This window comes from Lethenteron reissneri, chromosome 10 (genome assembly GCF_015708825.2).
Source record: "Lethenteron reissneri isolate LAM-NWPU_2019-01 chromosome 10, ASM1570882v1, whole genome shotgun sequence".
Classification (NCBI taxonomy): Eukaryota; Metazoa; Chordata; class Hyperoartia; order Petromyzontiformes; family Petromyzontidae; genus Lethenteron; species Lethenteron reissneri.
In genome coordinates this window covers 9,699,832-9,721,098 of record NC_083788.1, presented here as the reverse complement: position 1 = coordinate 9,721,098, position 21,267 = coordinate 9,699,832, and the positions used below count along the sequence as shown (strand labels likewise).

At 49.2% G+C, this 21,267-nt stretch overlaps 1 protein-coding gene across 2 annotated transcripts in view; it reads right to left on the bottom strand.

Annotated features, from left to right (window-relative positions):
* Positions 1-8,405: 8,405 nt before the first annotated feature.
* The window catches only part of SLX4 (SLX4 structure-specific endonuclease subunit), a 29,868-nt gene continuing 17,006 nt past the window's right edge, over positions 8,406-21,267 (bottom strand). For both annotated transcript variants that reach the window (XM_061548851.1, XM_061548852.1), the window contains exons 11-17: positions 20,126-20,266; positions 19,499-19,671; positions 16,818-18,897; positions 15,761-15,962; positions 13,961-14,066; positions 9,616-9,954; positions 8,406-9,299 (exon numbers count right to left, since the gene is read on the bottom strand). In XM_061548851.1, coding sequence (XP_061404835.1) covers positions 8,852-9,299; positions 9,616-9,954; positions 13,961-14,066; positions 15,761-15,962; positions 16,818-18,897; positions 19,499-19,671; positions 20,126-20,266 — 3,489 coding nt within the window. In that variant the 3' untranslated portion in view covers positions 8,406-8,851. The remainder of the gene's footprint in view (positions 9,300-9,615; positions 9,955-13,960; positions 14,067-15,760; positions 15,963-16,817; positions 18,898-19,498; positions 19,672-20,125; positions 20,267-21,267) is intronic.

Below are 21,267 nucleotides of genomic sequence, written 5' to 3'. Positions count from 1 at the left end.
TGTTGTTGCGGTTGCACCCGATTCAAGAGCCGAATGGCTCACAGGGCTATATCTAATAAATGAAACTTGAAAACTTGAAACTTGTAGCCGTCTCAAAGCGAGGTGCTGGCTCAGTGTGAGCGATACAAAGGAACGACGCATCCGCACGATGGATTGTGTTGTTATACTTTGAACGAACCTGTCTGTGTAAATGTTAATGTGCATGTTATGTTTGACGCTTGGGTCACATGGGTAGTAATGGTAATAATAATTAGCAGGCCTATGGGGCCGTCCATAAATTACGTCACGCACCTAGGGGGGGGTGGGTGGGTCAGACATTTGTGACGATGTGTGACGAGGGGGGGGGGGTTTGAGAAATGTGACGTCACATAGAAATGCGCAACTTTAAATATAGACAACACGTTCTGCTTAATTAGATAGACTTTGTAATAAATGTTTTCTCCTACAACATCAGAGTTGCAGCGCCACATTAAATACTCACCACAATGACAATAGTTTAAAGCGATTTGAAGCATGTTTTATTTTGGGGGGGGGGAGGGGCAGAGCTTTGTGACGTCATATTTGAGGGGGGTCTCACTTTTTGTGACGCCGTGTGACGATGGGGGGGGGGGGGAGGTCAAAAATCGTAAAAAAATCGCGTGACGTCATTTATGGACGGCCCCTATGTCAACTTAATGCTGTATGAGGGCCTCCCCCTGTTGTCTCGAGGTTGTGTGACCATGCTGGTAATCAGATCCAGTTCTGACATCACTTTGCCGATGGTGTTCACCGTGGACGCGAATCGAAATTTCGGGCGCCGGTTTGTTGTGGGTGCGGTGCGCTAAGCGTTGCCCCACCACTCCTCGTGTAGAGAGGCACAAAGCAAAGAAGCCACGGCAAACATCCCAAACTTGAGAAGTCTGAAGCACGAAAAGCAGACAGTTCTAATGCTTTCGGATATTTACGAAAGATATTTTTTTTCGAAAACGTATTTTTGTTGTTGCTAATGTTAACGTCCCGAGTGATGATCAGTAGTTTTTTTTTATCTATGCACTTCGCCATGAGAGTAACATGTCGTGAGAATTGAAGAGCATGATATCTATACACATTTTACGTGGAAATGTTTGGTAGAGGACAAAAAACGACATTATTTAGTTTTTTGCCAACCCGAAAAACTATGGCGTTTAGTGTCAATGCTTAAATCACGACTGAATAAATATTGTTTGAAAATGCTCGTCACAACATTTAATAATATAGGTTTTTTTTTTGGTTCGATCGCATAAATATGAATGTATCGTTACACCCGCCACAGTCAATTAGTAAGGTTTGTCACGAAAACACAACATGCCAATTCGTCACTAGTACAAGCACACCAGTGTGTTGGAGAGCAAATCCACAACATTTACACTCTGAGTACGACGTTTCGCCAGTAATTACATATAGCTTCATCAGGCGACAGCCAGATTTGTGGAGAAATCCTCCTGTTTCGTTCCTTAAATAGAGGGATAGAGATGAGATGTGATGGCATCGCTTGTGAGCCCTTCTTGAGCGAAGAGGGGGCGGTGGGGGGGGGATTAACGAATGCATATAAATGATAATGGATATCCACTGACCGTTGGGTTATTCATATGGTAAATAACATGGTAATTATCAACGTGAATTATGCATGCTCATTATTCTTGTACCTCCTGTTCTTTGCGTGCAATGAAATAGTAGTACCCGTTATTGTCTGCGTACAACCTATATTTTGGATGATATTGATCGCGAAAGCCGACGTCTTAAACGTAACATTTAACTTAGCCGATTATAATTCGACAGTCATCGTGTTTTTTTCCTGTCATGGCGGATCATCCGTTTGGTTTGATAACCACTTTGGAAAGGGTCTCGTTCTTGACATGCGAAAAACGCGTGCCAATGTTGCTGTTGCCTATAAAGATGTCGAGGGAAATCGCTTTAAAAAAAGTTAAGGATCAGCCCCTCCCAGAATCCATGCCGACTACCAGAGGATTTTCAGGCAGCCTCCGTGAATGCTTCAGACGTTGTGCATATATAAACCAATCTTGATTTGAAGCTTTCGTGACTGCAGGAATACATACTCTTTGGTTCTTTCGGTAAAGTCACGTAGGTAGAAAATAAAATAAATCACGACGTTTTGGGTGCAACACAAGCTTTCCCACCTGATGACGGACGCTTGTGTTGCGCCCGAAACGTCGTGATTTATTTGTATTTTATTCTATACCTACGTGACTTTACCGAAAGAACCAAAGAGTATAAATAACCAAGTTTATCCCATAATGCGTAGTCTAGAGCAGTGGATATTCTCACGTAGTTGGCTACTTGTACCCCCCCTTGTTGAGTTTGGTTTCAAACGAGTTATCCCCCGCCCCCGCGAGAAATAAATGTACGAATAACGTTCGTCAATTTTTCAACCAATTATCCATTTTGTGGGGGGTATCCCGACTTAGCAAGCAACTGCAAGCGAATAGAAAAAAACTAAATTCAACGGACGCTCTGTCACGCGTGGGGTCATTTGTTCGCGCGAGCCGGGTCACTCTGGGGGGGCAGACGCTGTCTTCCCGACAGACCTGTTCTTCACCTGAGGACGGCTGCTTGCGTTGTGGCCGAAACGTCGTGAGAATTGTATTTGATTATGTTTTATTTTTATTATTTTATTACTTCCCTTCTACGTGACTTTACCGAAAGAACCAAGAAGATGAATCCCTGCAGTCACGAAAGCTTTAAATCGAAAAAAAAGATGATGTTGATGATGTAGATGTTGATGATGTTGATGATGATGTTGATGATGTTGATGTTAATGATGATGATGTTGATGATGTGAATGACGCTGTCTTTCCGACAGACCTGTTCTTCACCTGAGGACGGCTGCTTGCGTTGTGGCCGAAACGTCGTGAGAATAATTTTATTATGTTTTATTTTTTATTATTTTATTATTTCCCTTCTACGTGACTTTACCGAAAGAACCAAGAAGATGAATCCCTGCAGTCACGAAAGCTTTAAATTGAAAAAAAAGATGATGTTGATGATGTTGATGTTGATGATGTTGATGATGATGATGTTGATGATGTTGATGTTAATGATGATGATGTGAATGACGCTGTCTTTCCGACAGACCTGTTCTTCACCTGAGGACGGCTGCTTGCGTTGTGACCGAAACGTCGTGAGCATTTTATCTTATGTTTTATTTTTATTATTTTATTATTTCCCTTCTACGTGACTTTACCGAAAGAACCAAGAAGATGAATCCCTGCAGTCACGAAAGCTTTAAATCGAAAGGGCACCGCGTTGTTTTACGATCAATGGGTGAGTTTAGAAAGGTCTTCTACATCGTTCGGGGTTACCCCATATGGATTTTTAAACGTTCTCGTAGTTATTTTATATTGGCAGATTCACACGTGATTATTCACCAATTTACTCTCGGCAAGTATGATATCATTTCATGCATTTATAAATCGTCTCATGCACCCCCAGGGGGTCTGCATACCCCCCCCCCCGCCCCCCCACCTTGTTGAGAACCACGTAGTCTAAATCACGTCTGGTTGTTTTGGAGGACAAAACAAACGGCGCGGTTTGCACTCTGCCATGCGGGCTACCGAGGCACTGTCGCGGTTCTTGGGTTCTACATTGAACCAGCTCGGAGTCAAAGTCAATTCCACGCGACTACCCCCCCCCCCCACAACACCTTTGCGAAGAATCGTGACCACCAAAAGACCAGGCGTGCAGGTTAATGATGCATCGAATCTCAATGAACGTGGCTTGTCGCCACGTTCATTGAGATTCGGTTAATTACAAAATATTTGCTATAATCATACACTACGTGGGCGCCACCGTGGCGAGATGTTAACGACCTCGCCTGGTATACAGGAGGTCGTCGGTTCGATCCCGACCCCGACGCCTGTTGTATATTTGGAGTTTTCGTGTCTCTCTCTCTCTCTTCTCGAGCGGATTTTTCTCTGGGTCCTCCGGATTTCCCTCCACGTTTAGAATCGTGCGTTTCAAAGTATTTGTCCGCTATAAATTCCCACACGATGAGCTACTTCGTTGGGCTATCATTTGTGGCCAGTTCGCTTCTGTAAAAGAGAGCTATGTAGCTGAAAATAAAAAAAAATTGTTACAAAAATATTATAACACGTGTCAGGCTAACGAGATTGAACTAAACTGCCACGAGCGACAGGGAACAAATGAGGGGGGAGGGGAGGGGAGGGGGTCAAGACATGAAGGAATAAACGCTTGAATCTTGGAGACCCCTTGAATCACTGGGGGGGTCGCCGGGGTTCAGGGGGTGAAGGGCGAATTGTTGCATGCCTCGTGGACGTGACCTGTCGTCATTCAGGCTACCCAGTCCTGGAGTAATGGCATTACAATGTGCTACGAATTGTCCATCATTAAAGGATGCAATGTAATAACTACAATTATACCATTGCGAATATCAAGGTGTTGCTTACAAAATGAGATTATCGATATTGGCTCTCTTCTCATTAAATGATAATTCGTGTCTCACACGAACAATTACGTCTACGAATTGTCCATCATTGACGGGTGCAATGTAATAACCACAATTATACCATTGCGAATATCAAGGTGTTGCTTACAAAATGAGATACTCGATATTGGCTCTCTTCTCATTAAATGGTAGTTCGCGTCTCACACGGACGTTGGCAGCAGTGTGCAATAGCGTGAATCAAAGTCGCCGCATTCGTAATTACGACTGCTTGACCACAGAAAAACTGATTTTTTTTTTTATACCGAACAATCTGACGATATTGGGCACACTTCATCATCCAGCAGTGGATTATACAAGTTCATCAGCCTCACGAGGTCGTGGGTTAGATCAGGACCATGTAGATTTGGAGTTTGCGTGTTCTCCCCGTGGTCGCGTGGATTTTTCTCCAGGGTCTCAGATTTCCCTCCACAATCATAAATATGCCTTTTAAGAGTATTTGGCTAATTCCCACACTTCGTTGAGCTATCATTTGTGGCCAGGTCGCTTCTGAAAAAGAGCTGCAATAGCTCAGCGGGCCTTACCTGGTAAAATCTAAAGTAGTTAACACATTTTTTTTAAAAATTTGTTCCGACGTAGAGATGGATGTGTAGATTCTAGATTTGAAGCTTTCGTGACTGCAAGGATTCATATTCTTAGTTTTTTTCGGTAAAGTTACGTAGGTAAAAAATTACAATTAATAAAAGTAAAATAAAATAAAAAATAAAAATCACGACGTTTCGGAGGCAACACACGGAAGCTTGTGTTGCCTCCAAAACGTCGTGATTTTTATTTTATTTAACTTTTATTAATTTTAATTTTTTACCTACGTGACTTTACCAAAAAAAAACCCAAGAATATGGATGTGTAGAATTCGGTTGATATGGGGGCACGCGCCAAATCATTTCCCGAAAGCGTCTCCGACGGTCGTGGTTGATATTAAGCACTGCGTTTACTATCCACACGCACGCAGGTTTCCCATGTTCATCTACCACGAGTTCTGGTCGATTTCTTTTCGATCTGTCCCACCACCCTCTACACCCACCCCCCCAACCAAACCGAGATGAGCGCACAGGCAGAGACGATGAGGGCACTCTGCAGAGAGAGAGAACGCCGGGAAATAATTGCTCGGCTGCGGTAGGATAGTGTGTATATATATAAAAGGGCAATGGTCTAAAATATTTCATTGCATCAGTCATAATTGTCTGGGAAACGAAAGGTCACGCTTTGGAGAGTAATAAGGACAACTGAATAGGCCACAGAAGCCCACGTGTATCATAAGCCATGCTGTACAACGGTGGCTCGTTGAACCGAGGGTGAAAGCAAAACAGGCAACACGGGTTTGCTGCGATCAATGTTGCTTAAAACATTAACCCGTAAAAACAAAGTTTTTCACTATAAATCCTTTATATGCGTAGCGGCTAGAGTCCTCTCGTCCTCTGGCTTGAGATGGCTGCCACCTATGGGTCAGATGATTGCATTGCACCATTAAGCAATTGGTAATTAAATATAATATTTTTGTCCTAAAAAGTGTAAAATTTTGGAAAAAAAATTTCACGAACATTAATTGGAGGCGGCGTCGGTACATCTCCCGCTTGACGCCTCCTTCATTGATTGACGGACGTGAAAATGGAACGGTCAGTCAGTAAAAAGTACGTGCGTGTCGGCAAGCTATTCGCCAACGAAAGAGGTGTGTGAAAAATAACCAACGTTTCAAAGTCCTTTTAAAAAGGTTAATTTTGATCTCTGTATATTTCAAGCATGTAACCTAGTTACACAATGACATTAAAATGCATTAACGTGATGGTTGCTCTCTATTGATGATTGATTGACTCCATGCTTCTTTACAAACACCCGATTACATGGCAGCGCTGATGATGGAATATAAAAAAACTGGCTAATGCTATCACACTCACTTCCAAGATTGATCTCCCCAGCGCAACAACGCATTCACATATTTTATCAGCAGCATCGACAAGTTTAGTTGGGTCTGTTTTTTTCTTTCCTCCCCGTGCGATATTTATATTTCATCTTTATTTTTTTTATCAAGGCCAGCTTTCACATCCTGTGCGGGGCGCATCTGTCAAAATCTCAACACAATTCATGAAGAAAAAGGTTCACGGCATTTGATGCTATTTATCCACAGATTAAAGAGGAGATGTGGAGAGAGGGGGAAGAGAGGCAAATCTATGTCTGAGATCGTCCTCCATATGTTGTTTTATATTAAAAACAAAACACAGAGAGGTCACTTGAGCAACGACTTTTGAATGTTGTCCAATAAAAATATGAAGACGCAACGTTTACATATATTTTGTGTGCTTTCTGAACCGTCAGTCTTGACTTGGGCTCCATATCCGTTTCTTCAGCAATGATGGCCACCCTCAGGTCCACTCGGCCTAAAATTAGCACCATCCCACCCCCTCCCCCCCAAAGCAGAGGTCGCAAACGGGTTTTGATTCTTTACCCGTACCCGGCCGCACCAGGGTCGCAAACGGGTACCCGTAACCTACCCGTACCCGGCCGAGTACGGGTAGCCGGGTATCGGGTAGGGTACGGGTATCGGGTACTCGATTGCGACCTCTGCCCCAAAGTCAACGAGTTTGGTGGTGTTAACTGCTGAGACTCAATTGCCACCCAGCAGCAATCATATACTCAGCTGCCTTTCAATCGTCAATGGCACGCTTTGTAAGCTATTCATTCGTCTCTCGGAGACTGTCCTGGGGCTCAGGTTCAAAATAACGATTGCTTTCATTTGTTTATATACATAAAGTATTCACGAGTTTATAGCAAGTCAAGATAACAGCGCAAGTGACCGCAGGACACAGAGGTCAGAGCACTGAGCTGGCCCTGCTGAGATCCCGGGTACCAATCTGTTTCAGTGACCTGTGATTAAAACTGGATTCTCAGGGGTAGCAAGGTGGTGGGGGGTCTCAGCTCAGTCGCTAATGACGGCATAAAAAAAAACACTATCATTTTTATTATATTTATAACTTAATTTGGATAACTTCCAGCTCTGAGAAGTACTAAATATTGGCTATCATGTACAAATCACTTAACAGTGTGCGGTAAACGGGGTTCCTACTGCGCAAAGGATAACGTAGACGTCTTAAAGAACATGCATGCACTGCCTTGTGAGAGTTATAAATGGATTCTACGGCTCATTACGTCACGCCGATAGCACAAGCGAGAATACATTAAGAGAAAAAAAAATTCCCCAAAATTACAATTGAGGATTCATTTAATAAAAACTGCTTATTTATCAAAGGAATGCCACGTTGAGTCATAGCACTCTGTTTCAGGATGGTCCTGAATTGCGTTTTTATTTTAAGACGTTTTCATTCAAATAATGAGTCTTTCAGAGGGCCACAGCTCACTCCAGACGAGGCCGTCAATTTACTTTTAAATTATTTTTCAAGTGCCGGCACAACGCTCAGCTGGAGGTGTTCTCCAATTTGGTGTTTTCTCACGAGCGGTCGGTCTCACTCTCACACGGCCGCACGGTGGCCAGTAATATACAATGCGGTCCATTGGGAGAAAAAAAAAAAACCAATGACAATGTCATTTATTTATAGAATGGCCCACTGAATCTGAAAACTCCGTTTGATTACAAACAAGTGGCCAATTCCACCGTTGAGTTGCTTTTTAAGCGGAAATCCAGAGTGCCCGGAGAACACCCGCATATACGAAAGGACAGCTCTTAAAATCTGCAGGGACGTATTTTATTTCGATTTAAAGCTTTCGTGACGACAGGGATTCATCTTCTTGGTTCTTTCGGTAAAGTCACGTAGAAGGGAAATAATAAAATAATAAAAATAAAACATAGTAAAATAATTCTCACGACGTTTCGGCCACAACGCAAGCAGCCGTCCTCAGGTGAAGAACAGGTCTGTCGGGAAGACAGCGTCTGAATGAAACGAAATAATTTGCATATCAAGAGGAATTTAGCTAAATTCGGCTGCTTGCGTTGTGGCCGAAACGTCGTGAGAATTATTTTATTGTTAATTTTTTATTATTTTATTATTTCCCTTCTGCGGGGACGTGTTCACAACACGCTTGCTGCCCACCTCAAATGTCAGAAGGTTTGGGAGTTTCTCAGACCGACATGATTCATCAACTGTTGCCTCGAAAGACCCTGGAGTCCAGGCATTATCCACCATGATATCGTAGCAGGTTTTTAAAAACCGAGTGGCAAACGGCTGGGCTTTGAAATATACCGACAGCCTCAACATTGCTCCTGCGTAGGTCATTGCGATTGTGCCGTACAGCTCTCCGATGTGTTTTTGGGTTGTGCTGCTCGCTGTTCGGCATGGCGTGTGACGTTCCGCTCCACATGCTGGGAGCTTCTCACCCACAGACCCATGTGGAAAGCCGAGATCAAATCGGCGCATCCTTCTTTTTCCTTTTCGCCTTTCGGGGGGACGTCACGCTGGCTTTCCTTTTGCCGCGCTTCCCGGGGCTGCCACGGCCGGCACCGCCGCCTCTGCCGCCCCTCTTAGCCCGGCCCGACTGCTTGGAGCGGCGTGCGCCGGCCATGGTGAACGTCACGCACAGCGCGTCGAGGATGTCGAGCAGCGCGGCGGCCGGCACGCGCAGGCCAGCCTGGCGCATCTGGCACTGCAGCTCGGAGAGCTCGAAGGGCCGGTAGAGGAGCATGGCGCGGTGCAGTTCGGGACGAGAACGGATGAACGCCAGAACGGCCGCCTCCCTCTCCTCGGCGCGCAGGGCATGCTGGGAGGCCGTTACGCCGCCGTCTTCCTCGTCGTCACCGCTAACGCCCTCCTCCAGGAGAAACGTCGGGTCTGCGAATTCCTCCCTGCCAGAGCTGTGGTCAATTTCACGCGAACGTTTTTGTTGTTTATTAGTTTTCTTTCTGATTTTTTTTTTAGCTGACAGGTCATTGCTCGCAATGTGACAATGTGTTTTTTGACAATTCAATGAACTGTGACACCACAACTCAACGGGTCTTTACTGCCCTGCCGCAACAACTCCATCGTGGTGGTGCGAACAGAACTGTCGAACTTAAGCAGACGAGTTCATCGGCGGCTACTCTGGCCACTAGGCGACCGATACAACTGTGTGAAACGTTTCCCAGCGCACCCCCCCCCCCCCCCGCTCGGCCTGTGCGAATGTGACCTCACCTGTCCGAGTCCTCGCCCGTGTGCGATGAGGACACGCGTGACGACCTCGTGCTCTCCTGCGACTGGTTCTGGAGCTGCCGTTCCGCGTCGGACGACGCGGCCGTCTCTTCGCTGGTGCTGCCCCCCACCGGCGGGCGAGGGAGCGTGGGCGCGGGCTGCCCCGAGCGCGGCGGGCGACCTCTCCCCCGCGGCCTCTTCTGTGCCGCCGCCACCGCGGCCGCCGCGCCGGCCCGCCGATCCCCAGGGTCTAGGTTGGGGTCCTGGCCCGGGTGTGTGTAGTGGTAGATTTCCTTGAGCTTTAGCACCATCTTGCGCTTGGGCAGCGCGCGTACGCCAAACCTGATGAAACGAAAAACGCGTTTGATTCAATAACAACAAAAAAGTCTAATTCTTAAAAACAAAAACATCGCGCTAGCCGAGCACAGGAGCAAAAGCACAATGACGGCAAGCGGCCAGCAACAAAAAGCATTGTTGATAGTGTACGAGATGAGAGCGCGTTATTATTGTAAGAGCTTGGGGGGTGGCGGGGGGTGGGGAAGGGGGGGAAGAGACGATGGGAGGGAATTCCCAAGTGGAGCGGTGCGAGAGGGGAAGAAGTGGAAAGAGAAGCTTTGTGACCTGCGGTGTGGTGGTTGAATTGTCACGGTTGATTTTTTCCGATTCACAATTAAGTTTCTCATGGAAGTGTAAAGTCTATCTGGCAACACCCGGCGGCCAATGCAATAATTCAGCTTGTCGGCGAACCAGATGGAAGATTGTTGAAAAAGCAAGCAAATTTTCGACAAATTTGCACGACGTTTTGCTGGAGATTGCATACAGCATCGTCGATCAGGTGTTAAGTAGGTGCACATGACATCATCAGCACAGCCATGCGGATGAACCACTTTAATCATTAAGAGCTGATTTGCTGGTCAGAAGTGTTGAATAAAAAGGCGAATATATTTAGTGGTGGTAAAAATAGGATTTATAATCCTTGAGCTACTCCCATTTCAAACCTTTTAAAACAGTCTGCCTCGGCAGCAGCGGACCGTGCTTTCCCACCTGATGATGGACGCTTGTGTTGCGCCCGAAACGTCGTGATTTATTTTATTTTTACCTACGTGACTTTACCGAAAGAACCAAAGAGTATAGAAATATAATTTCTTTACAACCGAATATTTTTATGGTTGTGAATTTACACATCTCTGCGATCTGAACCAAAAGAAGCTTAATTTGTGAATCACAAAATTGGTCAAGAAAGCCTACGTTTAAATCTATTAATAATGTTTTCTTATTCTCGGCTAGAGTGTACAATTTCTGGATGTGGCTTTTGACGATAAAACAAGACAACCTTCTCTCGAATAACAAAACAAATGAAGAGGACATTAACGTGCCCTTGGTAGATATCTCATGCTCTTTATATCGCTCCACGAAAACGCTAATGGTCGAGCGATACACTCTTGAGCATTTGCCTTCATGTTTTCGCGGTCCATCCACAGCGAATCTCGACTACGCGATGAGATCAATCCTCTCAGGGCGATCTACGCATCCCCGAGAGAACTCATATTGCCCGACAATGTAATCGTCTTCATTATACAACACGAAAGTCTTGCAGACCGCTTGTCTGAGGGGCACTGCAAACAGCAGCAGACGTCATACAAAAACAAAACACCCCCCCCCCCGCCATGTAGCCTTAACATAGTTTTGTGGCAAGTGCTGCATAGGAGGTGCTCGCTAACACCTCATACTAAACACACAACGCAGTCATTACTCAACGCTCGTTTTGGAGAGGAATTGTTCCCCGGGGGCGTTATCGGTCGCGTTCGTGCCTCTCGCGACCTCTCCCATGACATTTTGTTCAAAATCGTTGAGAAGAATATTGCTCTTGTATTTCAGAAACAATGACTGAAAAGGGCCGTTTCGTTAAGAAATGCTGTTAAAAGCTGCTGACAGTCTACATCATTTCGATTTAAAGCTTTCGTGACTGCAGGGATTCATCTTCTTGGTTCTTTCGGTAAAGTCACGTAGAAGGGAAATGATAAAATAATAAAAATACAACATTATATTATTTTTATGTTTTATTATTTTATTATTTCCCTTCTACGTGACTTTACCGAAAGAACCAAGAGTCTACATCATATCAAACCAATTGAGGACAACGAATAAATTTCCTCCATTCGGCCCCAGCCGACGCACTCCGCTCCCCAGTTATATGTGGGCGGCCACTATCTGCACTCAGTGTCCTTTGGGCCATGCCCATACCTGTCAACCCATACGGTTCAGGGGTGGGGAACCTTTTTTCTGCCAAGGGCCATTTGGATATTTATAACATCATTTGCGGGCCATACAAAATTATCAGCTTAAAAATGATCCTGTTATATTGGGTCAAACATTTAATTAACTCGCCCCTACTGCGATGGCTGGAACTGCTTCTCTTTGGCGAAGCGTGTGATGTTAGCTGGTGTTGATGATGATGCTGCTACTCACAACTGCTTTGCAGATTTGCTCCTAGATTTATTGAATTTCGAGTCCCGCCTGCGGTTGCCTTGGCAGGGCCACACTAAATGTTTTCGTGGGCCTTACACGGCCCGCGGGCCGGACGTTCCCCACCCCTGGTGTAAAAAGAAATTGAGTTTTCAGGTCCATACGGTGTAAAGCCGTTTCAATACAGGCAAAAAAAAATTTCGATTTGTTTGTGTTTCTCCCTTGTGATGGGACTTTGTAGGATGAACGTTGAGATTTATAAGGGCACGGGGTGACCAATAAGGTCTGAATTGGTCTGTAATAAGGTAGGCAACACTGATAAGGGCTTGGCAGGTTTGCATGCCCTGCTGTCTCTCTGTCTTGCGCTCACTGCAGAGTAGTTTGTTGACAAATTCGTGCATCAATCGGCCCGAATCCTTTTTTTTTTTTCTGTAACTCAATTGGCCTACAAATGGCTTATTTGTAAGTATTTTTTTCCAACCTCGCTTTCATCATGGGGAATGTACTCGATATAAACGTGATTTAGTTTCGTGCAAGTGTTTTGTATTTCATGCAGCAATGCGGGTTGCTTTTTCTCTGATTTCTATTTGGTTGTTTAAGCTCTGCTTTCTAGATTCTTCTCGTCGTACTTTTATTTATTCTATTTCTTTTGTCATTTTAGTTACCCATGTCATGACTTCTCACCTCGTTAAACAAAACAAACGTGAACAATTGGTTTGCCATTGAGAGTTTAGATTCATGGGTGTTCCTACTAAAACCTCTCAATGCTACAGAGGACTTTAAACTCATTTAGGTAATGCATTTACACTCACGCGGTTATCATGCAGATGTGCTAACCGCCATGCACCATGTGCTCGCGATCAATCATTCCGACTTAAAATCCCAACCGGTGAGCCTGATGCACACTCCGATTGGCATTTAGGAAATGGCTCGAGAACATTACCTATGCACACTCTTCGTGCATAATTGTGGAGCGCATCAAAGCGAAACACTTTGCGGACCAATGGCTCTGACTAGACAGCAGACAATCTAAGAGGGCCCAGAGTTTGCTTGCGTTAACAAATACTGGCGGACTATATTGTTCATTGACCGATGGATCAATGACTAATATGCGGACACGCAGAGCTGTGCTTATATATTCTTTGATCAAGGGCAGTGGTTCCCAACCTACGGTCCGCAGACCAACGGTGCTCCGCAAGGCTGTGGGAAGTGGTCCCGTGGAACGGTGTCAGATGCTACGATATTTTCTAAAACAATTGACAGCGCTTAACGAGTCATTCACATTTTATTGCCGAGTGGTGGTCTGCACATTTTTTTCCTTGAGGGTTGACAGTGGCCCACAGGTCCAGAAAGATTGGAAAGCGCTGACATATACAGAAATTCACCAACTCTCGGACAATGCAATTGAATGGCTAAATCGCTGGGAACTGAATTTCTAAATATTTATTCTTCATTGGCCACACTCACAAACAAACCCCAATGTGAAAAGACCCAACACAGAAGATGCCTGGGTCTGATCTTCCACGAAGCTCACGGTCCACTGTCAATCGCATCTGCACAAACCATGGCAGATGCGGGTACCCGATGAGCAAATGGAAAATTGAAAACTCTCCAGTGGGCAACTGCGGTCATCCAGAACAGATCGTGCAACGTGTAACGACGTAACGCCCGATCCACAAATACGAATGAGACGTCACAGCGACACATTCCGCTGCTCCAGACGCGCTTATCTGGCTTGTCCACCCGAATGTGAAATTGTAGCTGTTGCTCGGCATTGACATCGGCAGCCTCATGAAAGGAAAAGATTGGCCACACGATATCATTATCATCACCGACCCAGAACATTACGCAGAGCGGCGAAAAAGGGCCCCGCGTGTCTCACCTGTTCAGCTCCTTTTTCAGGTGGGGTGTCTCCATGTCGGAGTAGCAGGGCATTGGGGTGGCCGACCCCGCTTGGAGCTGCCTGCCAGCGCCCCTCGCCTCGTGGACTGTGGGTTTTTACGGGCACACCGTTCCCAAAAGGTTCTCGTTACAGAAGGGCCACTGACAATCGAGACAAAAGTTGACTGTGCTGTCTGTGTGTGCGTGTACGGGCAAATGTGCCCGTCATTAGCCCGAGAGGAAACTTTACAATCCAGGATATACTCGTGCAGTTTGCATACCGGTGACGTCGATGTTTAATTATCTGGGGAAGATGTAAAACAGAAAGGTTCGCCTTCGCTAAATATTCCAAGACTGAGACAACTCTCTTGCACCTATTGGTGGGTGCAGTAGTATTGCCCTATAAACACGGCAACTTAAGCTAGATTCCTGGTCATGCTGAGTGACGGATGTACCGATATCATGATGTCAGCCACGGTAACCTAATGACTGCATGAAAAAAATCCCATCGTATTAAGTCTAGATTTCATTTAATCCTGACAATGATATTTCCAAGAGCCAAAGTAGTGTTTTTTTATCCGATTGATGTGCATCAATCCACATCTGGGCGAACAAAGCGAAAATGGAACACAAAGTCATTGCCTTTTTTTTTTTGTCACCAAATTCATTAGTGACCCCTGAACCGTCCAGACACACAGCAAAGTATTGGGCCATAACCACCAAGATCCTGGGTTTTGATCTTGTGCAGCTGGCCGCGGATAAATGTGTGTTCTCAAGTGCAGTGAGTGGACGGTCTCGGTCCAGTCATCCGCAATGCCTGAACAAAACCATAATGTTAAAGTTGGGTTTCGACTTTAATGTAGCACATTTCAGCTCTACTAATCAAACATTTCGGTTGGACTGTCATGTGACAACTCGATAGCCAGGTGCATGATAAAGCGCAGGCATCCATCACGGTGGATAAAGGGAAACTGAATGGATCTAACAGCAAGACCTTTGATTATGAGCTTCCAGATGCAGTTCTCTAGCAAGGGATGATGCACTGCTCCAAAAATACATTTCTTCATCTCATAGTATGACAACAGAGCACAACTGCAAGATAATTCGGGGGAAAAAAAGATAAAAAAATCATCAGTGACCAAGGTCTGAGCAGAAAGACTCTCAAACTCGCGAGCACAAAATGTATAATCATGAGAAGTGACCCCTGGCTCAAAACAAGAACACACAAGAGGAGGCGTGGGCTGAAAACATGAACAGTATCCCTCTAACTCACCGCGGCCACCTCAAAAGCAACAACAAAAACACAGTTGCACCTGACAGCAGAAGGACAGTGCTCATTTTGCAAACCGACGTCAATTTATTATCGCAAGAAGGACTCTGTTGCATTGTGCCCTAACAAATTGAGGACACAAATAAAAATAGCAGCTGCTGAATGCGGGCATGCATCCACTCCAGGCCGGCCCGGGGACGGGGGTTGAGTGGTGAACAATATGCAATGACAGGTGCTCCTCGATTCAAACAAATAGCTTATACTTGTAAGAGACGGCTAAGTGGCTCGGGGCCTAAATTCCATTTCCGAGCGCCTCAAAGCAAAATGTATCCGGGTTTGATTCCGGACTTGGGCGGCTTTCTGTGAGGCGTCGTGCATGTTTTCCCTGTTCTGCATGGGTTTATTCAAGGTTCTCAAATTTGGGTTCGTAGCGCAGCGCGCTAACCGCTGCACCACCGCTCCCCGCATTTACAAACAAATGCACAAGCGGCTCGCAAAGCACACGCGCGACTCATCGAACGCCCCGCGCACCTGGGGTGGTGGCCCCAGCGAGCGAGTCGGGCGAGCCGAGGCCCAGACCACACAGCTGCTCCTCCCCGGGGTTCCAGCTGTCGAAGGCGATGTCCGGGGCGGGCGGCGACGCGGCGGGTTCCTCTCTGGCGGCGGCGGCGGTGCCATCATCAGCGGCGGCGGCGGCGCACTGCGTCCGCACGAGACGATCCTCGTCGTAATCCTGCAGCGGCACCGCGCCGTCCGTCGTCGGCGTTTCATTCAAAAGAGCTACGCTAGGATCACGAGGAAGGATCGCGACGACGTCACTGCCCCCCCCCCCGTCCCGCCGACCCTTCCAGCGTCTCCGGTGGCGCACGCAGCTTACAGAGGAGAAGCTTTTTCTCCTAATTCCGTCGTGTCATTCAATTAGTTGATAAGCGGAAGAGTAATCAATTACTTAAATTAGGGGTGGGGAACGTCCGGCCCGCGGGCCATGTAAGGCCCGCGAAATCATTTGGTGTGGCCCTGCCAAGGCAACCGCAGGCGGGACTCGAAATTCAATAAATCTAGGAGCAAACCTGGAAAAGCAGTTGCGAGTAGCAACATCATCAATACCAGCTAACATCACACGCCTCGCCAAAGAGAAGCTGTTCCAGCCATCGCATTAGGGGCGAGTTAATTAAATGTTTGACCAAATATAACAGGAGAATGTTTAAGTTGATCATTTTGTATGGCCCGCGAATGATGTTATATAACAAATGGCCCTTGGCAGAAAAAAGGTTCCCCACCCCTGACTTAAATGATTGCATAGCCCAGCTCCAGTTTAATATGTGTATGTTGAACTTCTTTCACAACGTATGTAGCCAACCATGCTAATTGGTGCAGTGCCTATTTACGTCAGCATCAGAACAATCTAATTATGTTTAGAACTGGGTCAGGTGTACAAGTGTTGAACGCCGCCAATTATCATCACCGTCGATGAACAATTCTCACAGCCATGTCAAGACGTTAACCCCCTCGATTCATTCGGCCAATTCAACTTCAATTCAGTGGGTCGGTGTCACCTGAAAACCAAAGAGGTTCAACTTCCGCTCACCTGGGTGTGAAAGCTTGGAGCCGCGAGCCTGCTCAGCAGCCGCTCTCTGAGACTCAGCTCCATGCGGGCAAAGCACCCCGACTGCCACGGGGAGGCTGCCGAACCGGAGGTCAGCGGCACGCCGTCACGCTGGGGCGTCCGCTGCGGCAGCTCGTCGGGCGTGGCGGGAAAACGACCCGACAGTTCTCCGCCCGAGTCGCCTGCCGCAGACGTGGACACGCGCGCACGTCCCGTGCCGAGGTCGCGCGAGTCCGGACGCGGGTCGTACCCGAGCGAGCAACGTTCCGGAGAGCCCCGCCCGATCTCGGCGAGGCTGATGACACGGTCGTCTCGGACCGGCGCGGTCAGCGTGGGCAGAAGGAATTCGCCCGTGGGGCTCCTCTCAAGGGAGTCGTCCAACACGATGACGGCCGACTCGGGCGCATCGTCGGCATCTAGGATCGGACAGGGAGCGGCGCCCGTCCCCTCATCTCGACGGCGGGCGCCCCCCGAGTCTCTCGCGGAGCTCCCCCCGCTGAACAACGAGGCGTAGCTGCTGCCCTCGTGCGGGGAAAGCGTCAGGTCGATGAGCGCGTGGCCGTGGCCGTGGTCGGGGCCGGGGGAGGACGCCCCGCGAGCACCGGGGAGGAGGCATGACTGCAACGTCTGAAAGCCGCAGGACCTGGAAGCCGCTCCGGGCGTACCGGGGATCAGCCAGGAGACCTCGCCGCTGCCAATCTCGCTGTCGGTGGACAGCCGCAAGTTCACCGACGACGTCTCCGACACGGAAGAGCCGATGGAGGATGTTGCTTGAAATTTTGACGACGGCTCCGGGGTCACGGCGCCGCCCTCGTCCGCTCGAGTATGAACCGGCCCGTCCTCGCCGCCGGCGCACAGCAGAGCATCAAACTCGCTCGCGAGATGGCGCTGCTGCTTGCGCAGAGCCCTGGCAATGGACCGGCCGGCGCGGCCGGGGGACGGGTGGTTGGATGTTGCGTGGGGCGAGCTCGTCGGCACGGTGTCGTTTGCGGACGGCGTCGCGAGTAGAGCGGGGGAACCTGGTGAAAGCGCTGTCAAGCACGGAGGCGTTACCGGATGTGGAATAGCTACTCCGGGCGACTGCCTCACGGGCGATGGACGTTGCGGCGAAGGCGGTACCGAGGCGGGCGACGGATGACGAGGGACGGGCGAGCGATCAAAGTGAGAGTGCTCAGCCTCGCAGAGTGAATATTGCAAATGGGGGTCGACGCCGATCGTCGGCCGCCGCCGACCCGGCGAGCGTTTTTTCATTCTGAACGGACTTGACGCCGCGGGGCCGAACCGGTAGGGGGAGCGCGACAAGGGGTCGTCGCAACCCTCGCCGAGCGTCCCGGGGCGAGGCCGCGTAGAGGCGGCGCGCTCGCAAACATCGAACGCCCGTGGCAGAGGCCTGCGAGCGGACGGCGTCACCGGCGACGGCTCCACGTACTCGCTGCTCGCGTCTTCTTCCGTGAACATCCGCTCGTACGAGTCGTCGGGGCCCGACGAGGCCGACGCGACCGCCGCCCCGGCCACCGTCCCCGCCTCGCTTGAGCTGCCCCCGGCGAAGGTGTCGTTGGCGCGGGGCGACCGAGCGGCGCTCGCGTCCGACACTCTATCCTTGACGGACGCCGCGGCCGCCGCCGCCGCCTCCTCCTCGCCGTCGAGACCGCTCGCGCTGTCGCTGTTGGAGCCGAGTCGTTCGCTCGCCGCGTCGGCCGAGCCGCGGTGGCGGCCACCGCATGCACGCCGCTGCGTGGCCACGAACTCGTACACCTCGTCCAGGTCGCTGTCGCCGATACCGTCGTCGTCGTCGCCGCCGCCGCCGTCGCCGTCGTCGTCGTCGTCGTGCCTGCGCGCCTTGACGGCCTCCCCGTCCCTTCCGCCGTCCTCCTCCTCCTCCTCTTCCTCGTGCTCCCAGAGCGAGCGCAGCAGCTCCCGTATGGCCGCGTCGCCCTCCCGCGCCGCCCCCGAGTACGACGGCCGCGGCGACACACCCCCTCCACCGCTGACGGGCGGCGACGCGCCATCACCGCCGACGGGCGGCGACGCGCACGCGCTAAGCAGGTCGCTCAGCTCGAACCTGCAGCTCGGCACGCGCAACGCAACGAGCCCCGCATTCAGCTTCATGCACTGTGTGGGGGCAAGTGGCGTGATTATTATTATTATTTACTACTATACAGAAACACCTCTCTGGGATCCGGGTTAAGCGATAAAGGCTACCATAAAAAATACATTGTTGTTTAAAAACATACGTCTTAAAATACATTGCTATTAAATGTTGATTAAATGTATTAGCGGTTAATTACGCGCAAGTATAATTTAACAGCGGGATCAAAAGCGGGGGCAAAAGGGAGCTTGTGGCAGCCAATTGGTCCAGCAGGAACCAATGGGGAGCTGCTGGGAACCAATGGGAGCTGGTAGGAGCCAGCATGAGCCAACAGGAGCCAGTAAGATCCAGCAGGAACCAATGGGAGCTGATGTGAGCCGGTGAGAGCCAATGGGAGCCAGCAAGAGGCAACAGCAACCAATGTGAGCTGGCGGGAACCAATGGGAGCCAGTGGAAGCCAGCAGAATCCAACGGGGAGCCATCCAACGGGGAGCCATCGTGATCTCATGGGAGGCAATGCAAGCCGACGCGAACCGACGGGCTCCCTCGGCGTGTCGTTCCCGCGGGAGAATACCTGTCGGCGAGCGCCCGCGTCTCCGACAACGCGCTGGGCGCCACGTGCAGGCTCCCCGTGTACACGAAGTGCAGCAGGGCGAGCACGGCGTCCAGCGAGGCGTCGTGCACGATCACACGCCGGCCCTGGGCCTCCCCGCGCTCACAAACGGCGTCGAAGCCCTCGGTGAACACCTACACACCGCCCCCCCCAACAAAAAAGAGTCTCGTGACCCACCGCTGTGTGCCGGCATGCCGACAGATGATCCACGCGATCGCGTGAAAATCACTTGCGCATTGCACACACGTTAACAAAGTCAAATATCCCTCCCCACCACCGCCGCCCATATATACTTTAGCAGACTATTTGGCCAAGTGTTGTTAGCGAGCACCTATGGAGGCCGGAACGGTACACGAGGGGGTGGGTGGCCAGCACCACGCCCGACCTCCTTTGTCTCTCCAATGGTGATGTTTACACACCGCACTAGGTACTCATTTGAGGCTGAGTCGACCTAGGGGAGGTCCAGGACCAGTTAAAATTATCGTCACTGGGGTTTGGCCGTGAGCTCGAGTCGCCACATGAGCACACACACACAGGCACACACACCCATTCCACACATGAGCTGAACACGCACGCACGCACACGCACCTGCTGCATCAGCGCAGGGCAACGAGCGTAGAGCATGAACATGTGTGCGTACGCCAGCTCCCCGGTGTCCACCTGCAGCTGCACGTCGCTCATGTGGGGGTTGTTCACCATCTCCGACAGATCAGCCACCAGCCTGGCGGCCTGCCACCCCGACCCGCACAGACGACACACACACACACACAAACGCACATCACTCTTTCATGGATATCGATCTCTACTCGAGTCACATTTCCTATGGCAGATAAATGTTTTCGTTTTCCCACAAAGTAGTGCCGTCTCCACCAGAAGGTACTCAATTTCCTCTTCTCGTAATCTCTTAGCTTTTTGGGTCGATGGGGGGGGGGGGCATGACAATGGTCTTTACTAATATCTCTTTGCTTGCGGGAGCTAGCCAAATGGGGGCCAGTAGAAGCCAGTGAGTCAGTGGGAGCCAGTGAGTCAGTGGGAGCCAGTGAGTCAGTGGGAGCCAGTGAGAGCTACCGGTGGTCGATTTGTTGGAGATGGTTCGAGTACTTTCCCAAATATAGGTTTGCGTTAATGTTTTTTTTAACTAAAACTTGTCCGAACAGGGAAAAAAGGAAAAGCGTTCAACTCGCGGGGTTCGCGGCTCGATGTGGCATCATGCGCAGCTGCGTCCCCGGGGGGGCCCATCAGGATGGGCACCAGGTGTTGTATTTTGCTGTCATCCGTCTGAGGACACTTGAAGTCCACAGGAGGGAACAGAGACCCACTGCCGGTCACTTCAACGCACAAGCTCCCACGCCCGGGCTCTAGGTGACACGCCGAGGCTCACAGAATGCATAAATAAATTAGCATATTGTTTCGTGTTGACCACTCGGGGAAAAGCCGTATTAACTGACACGATGCCACGGCGTGACCCGACCGGCACACTCTTGGCCGTTTGCACCGTAAGTGGGGGGCCCACAAGAGATAGTAAAGCAAGTAGGTTGATGACTTGCTTGTGTGTGTAATTCGAGTTCTGCGGTTTTCTCTAGGACCATGGTTTTCTTCTACCAGGTCAAAACAAAAAAAAATTACTTGGTCAAACGTTACAAAACTCTACTTTACACTAATTCACATTTATTAAATATATATTACATAATTAAGTTCATATTTCAGCGTAATTATCTGAAAGACAGACA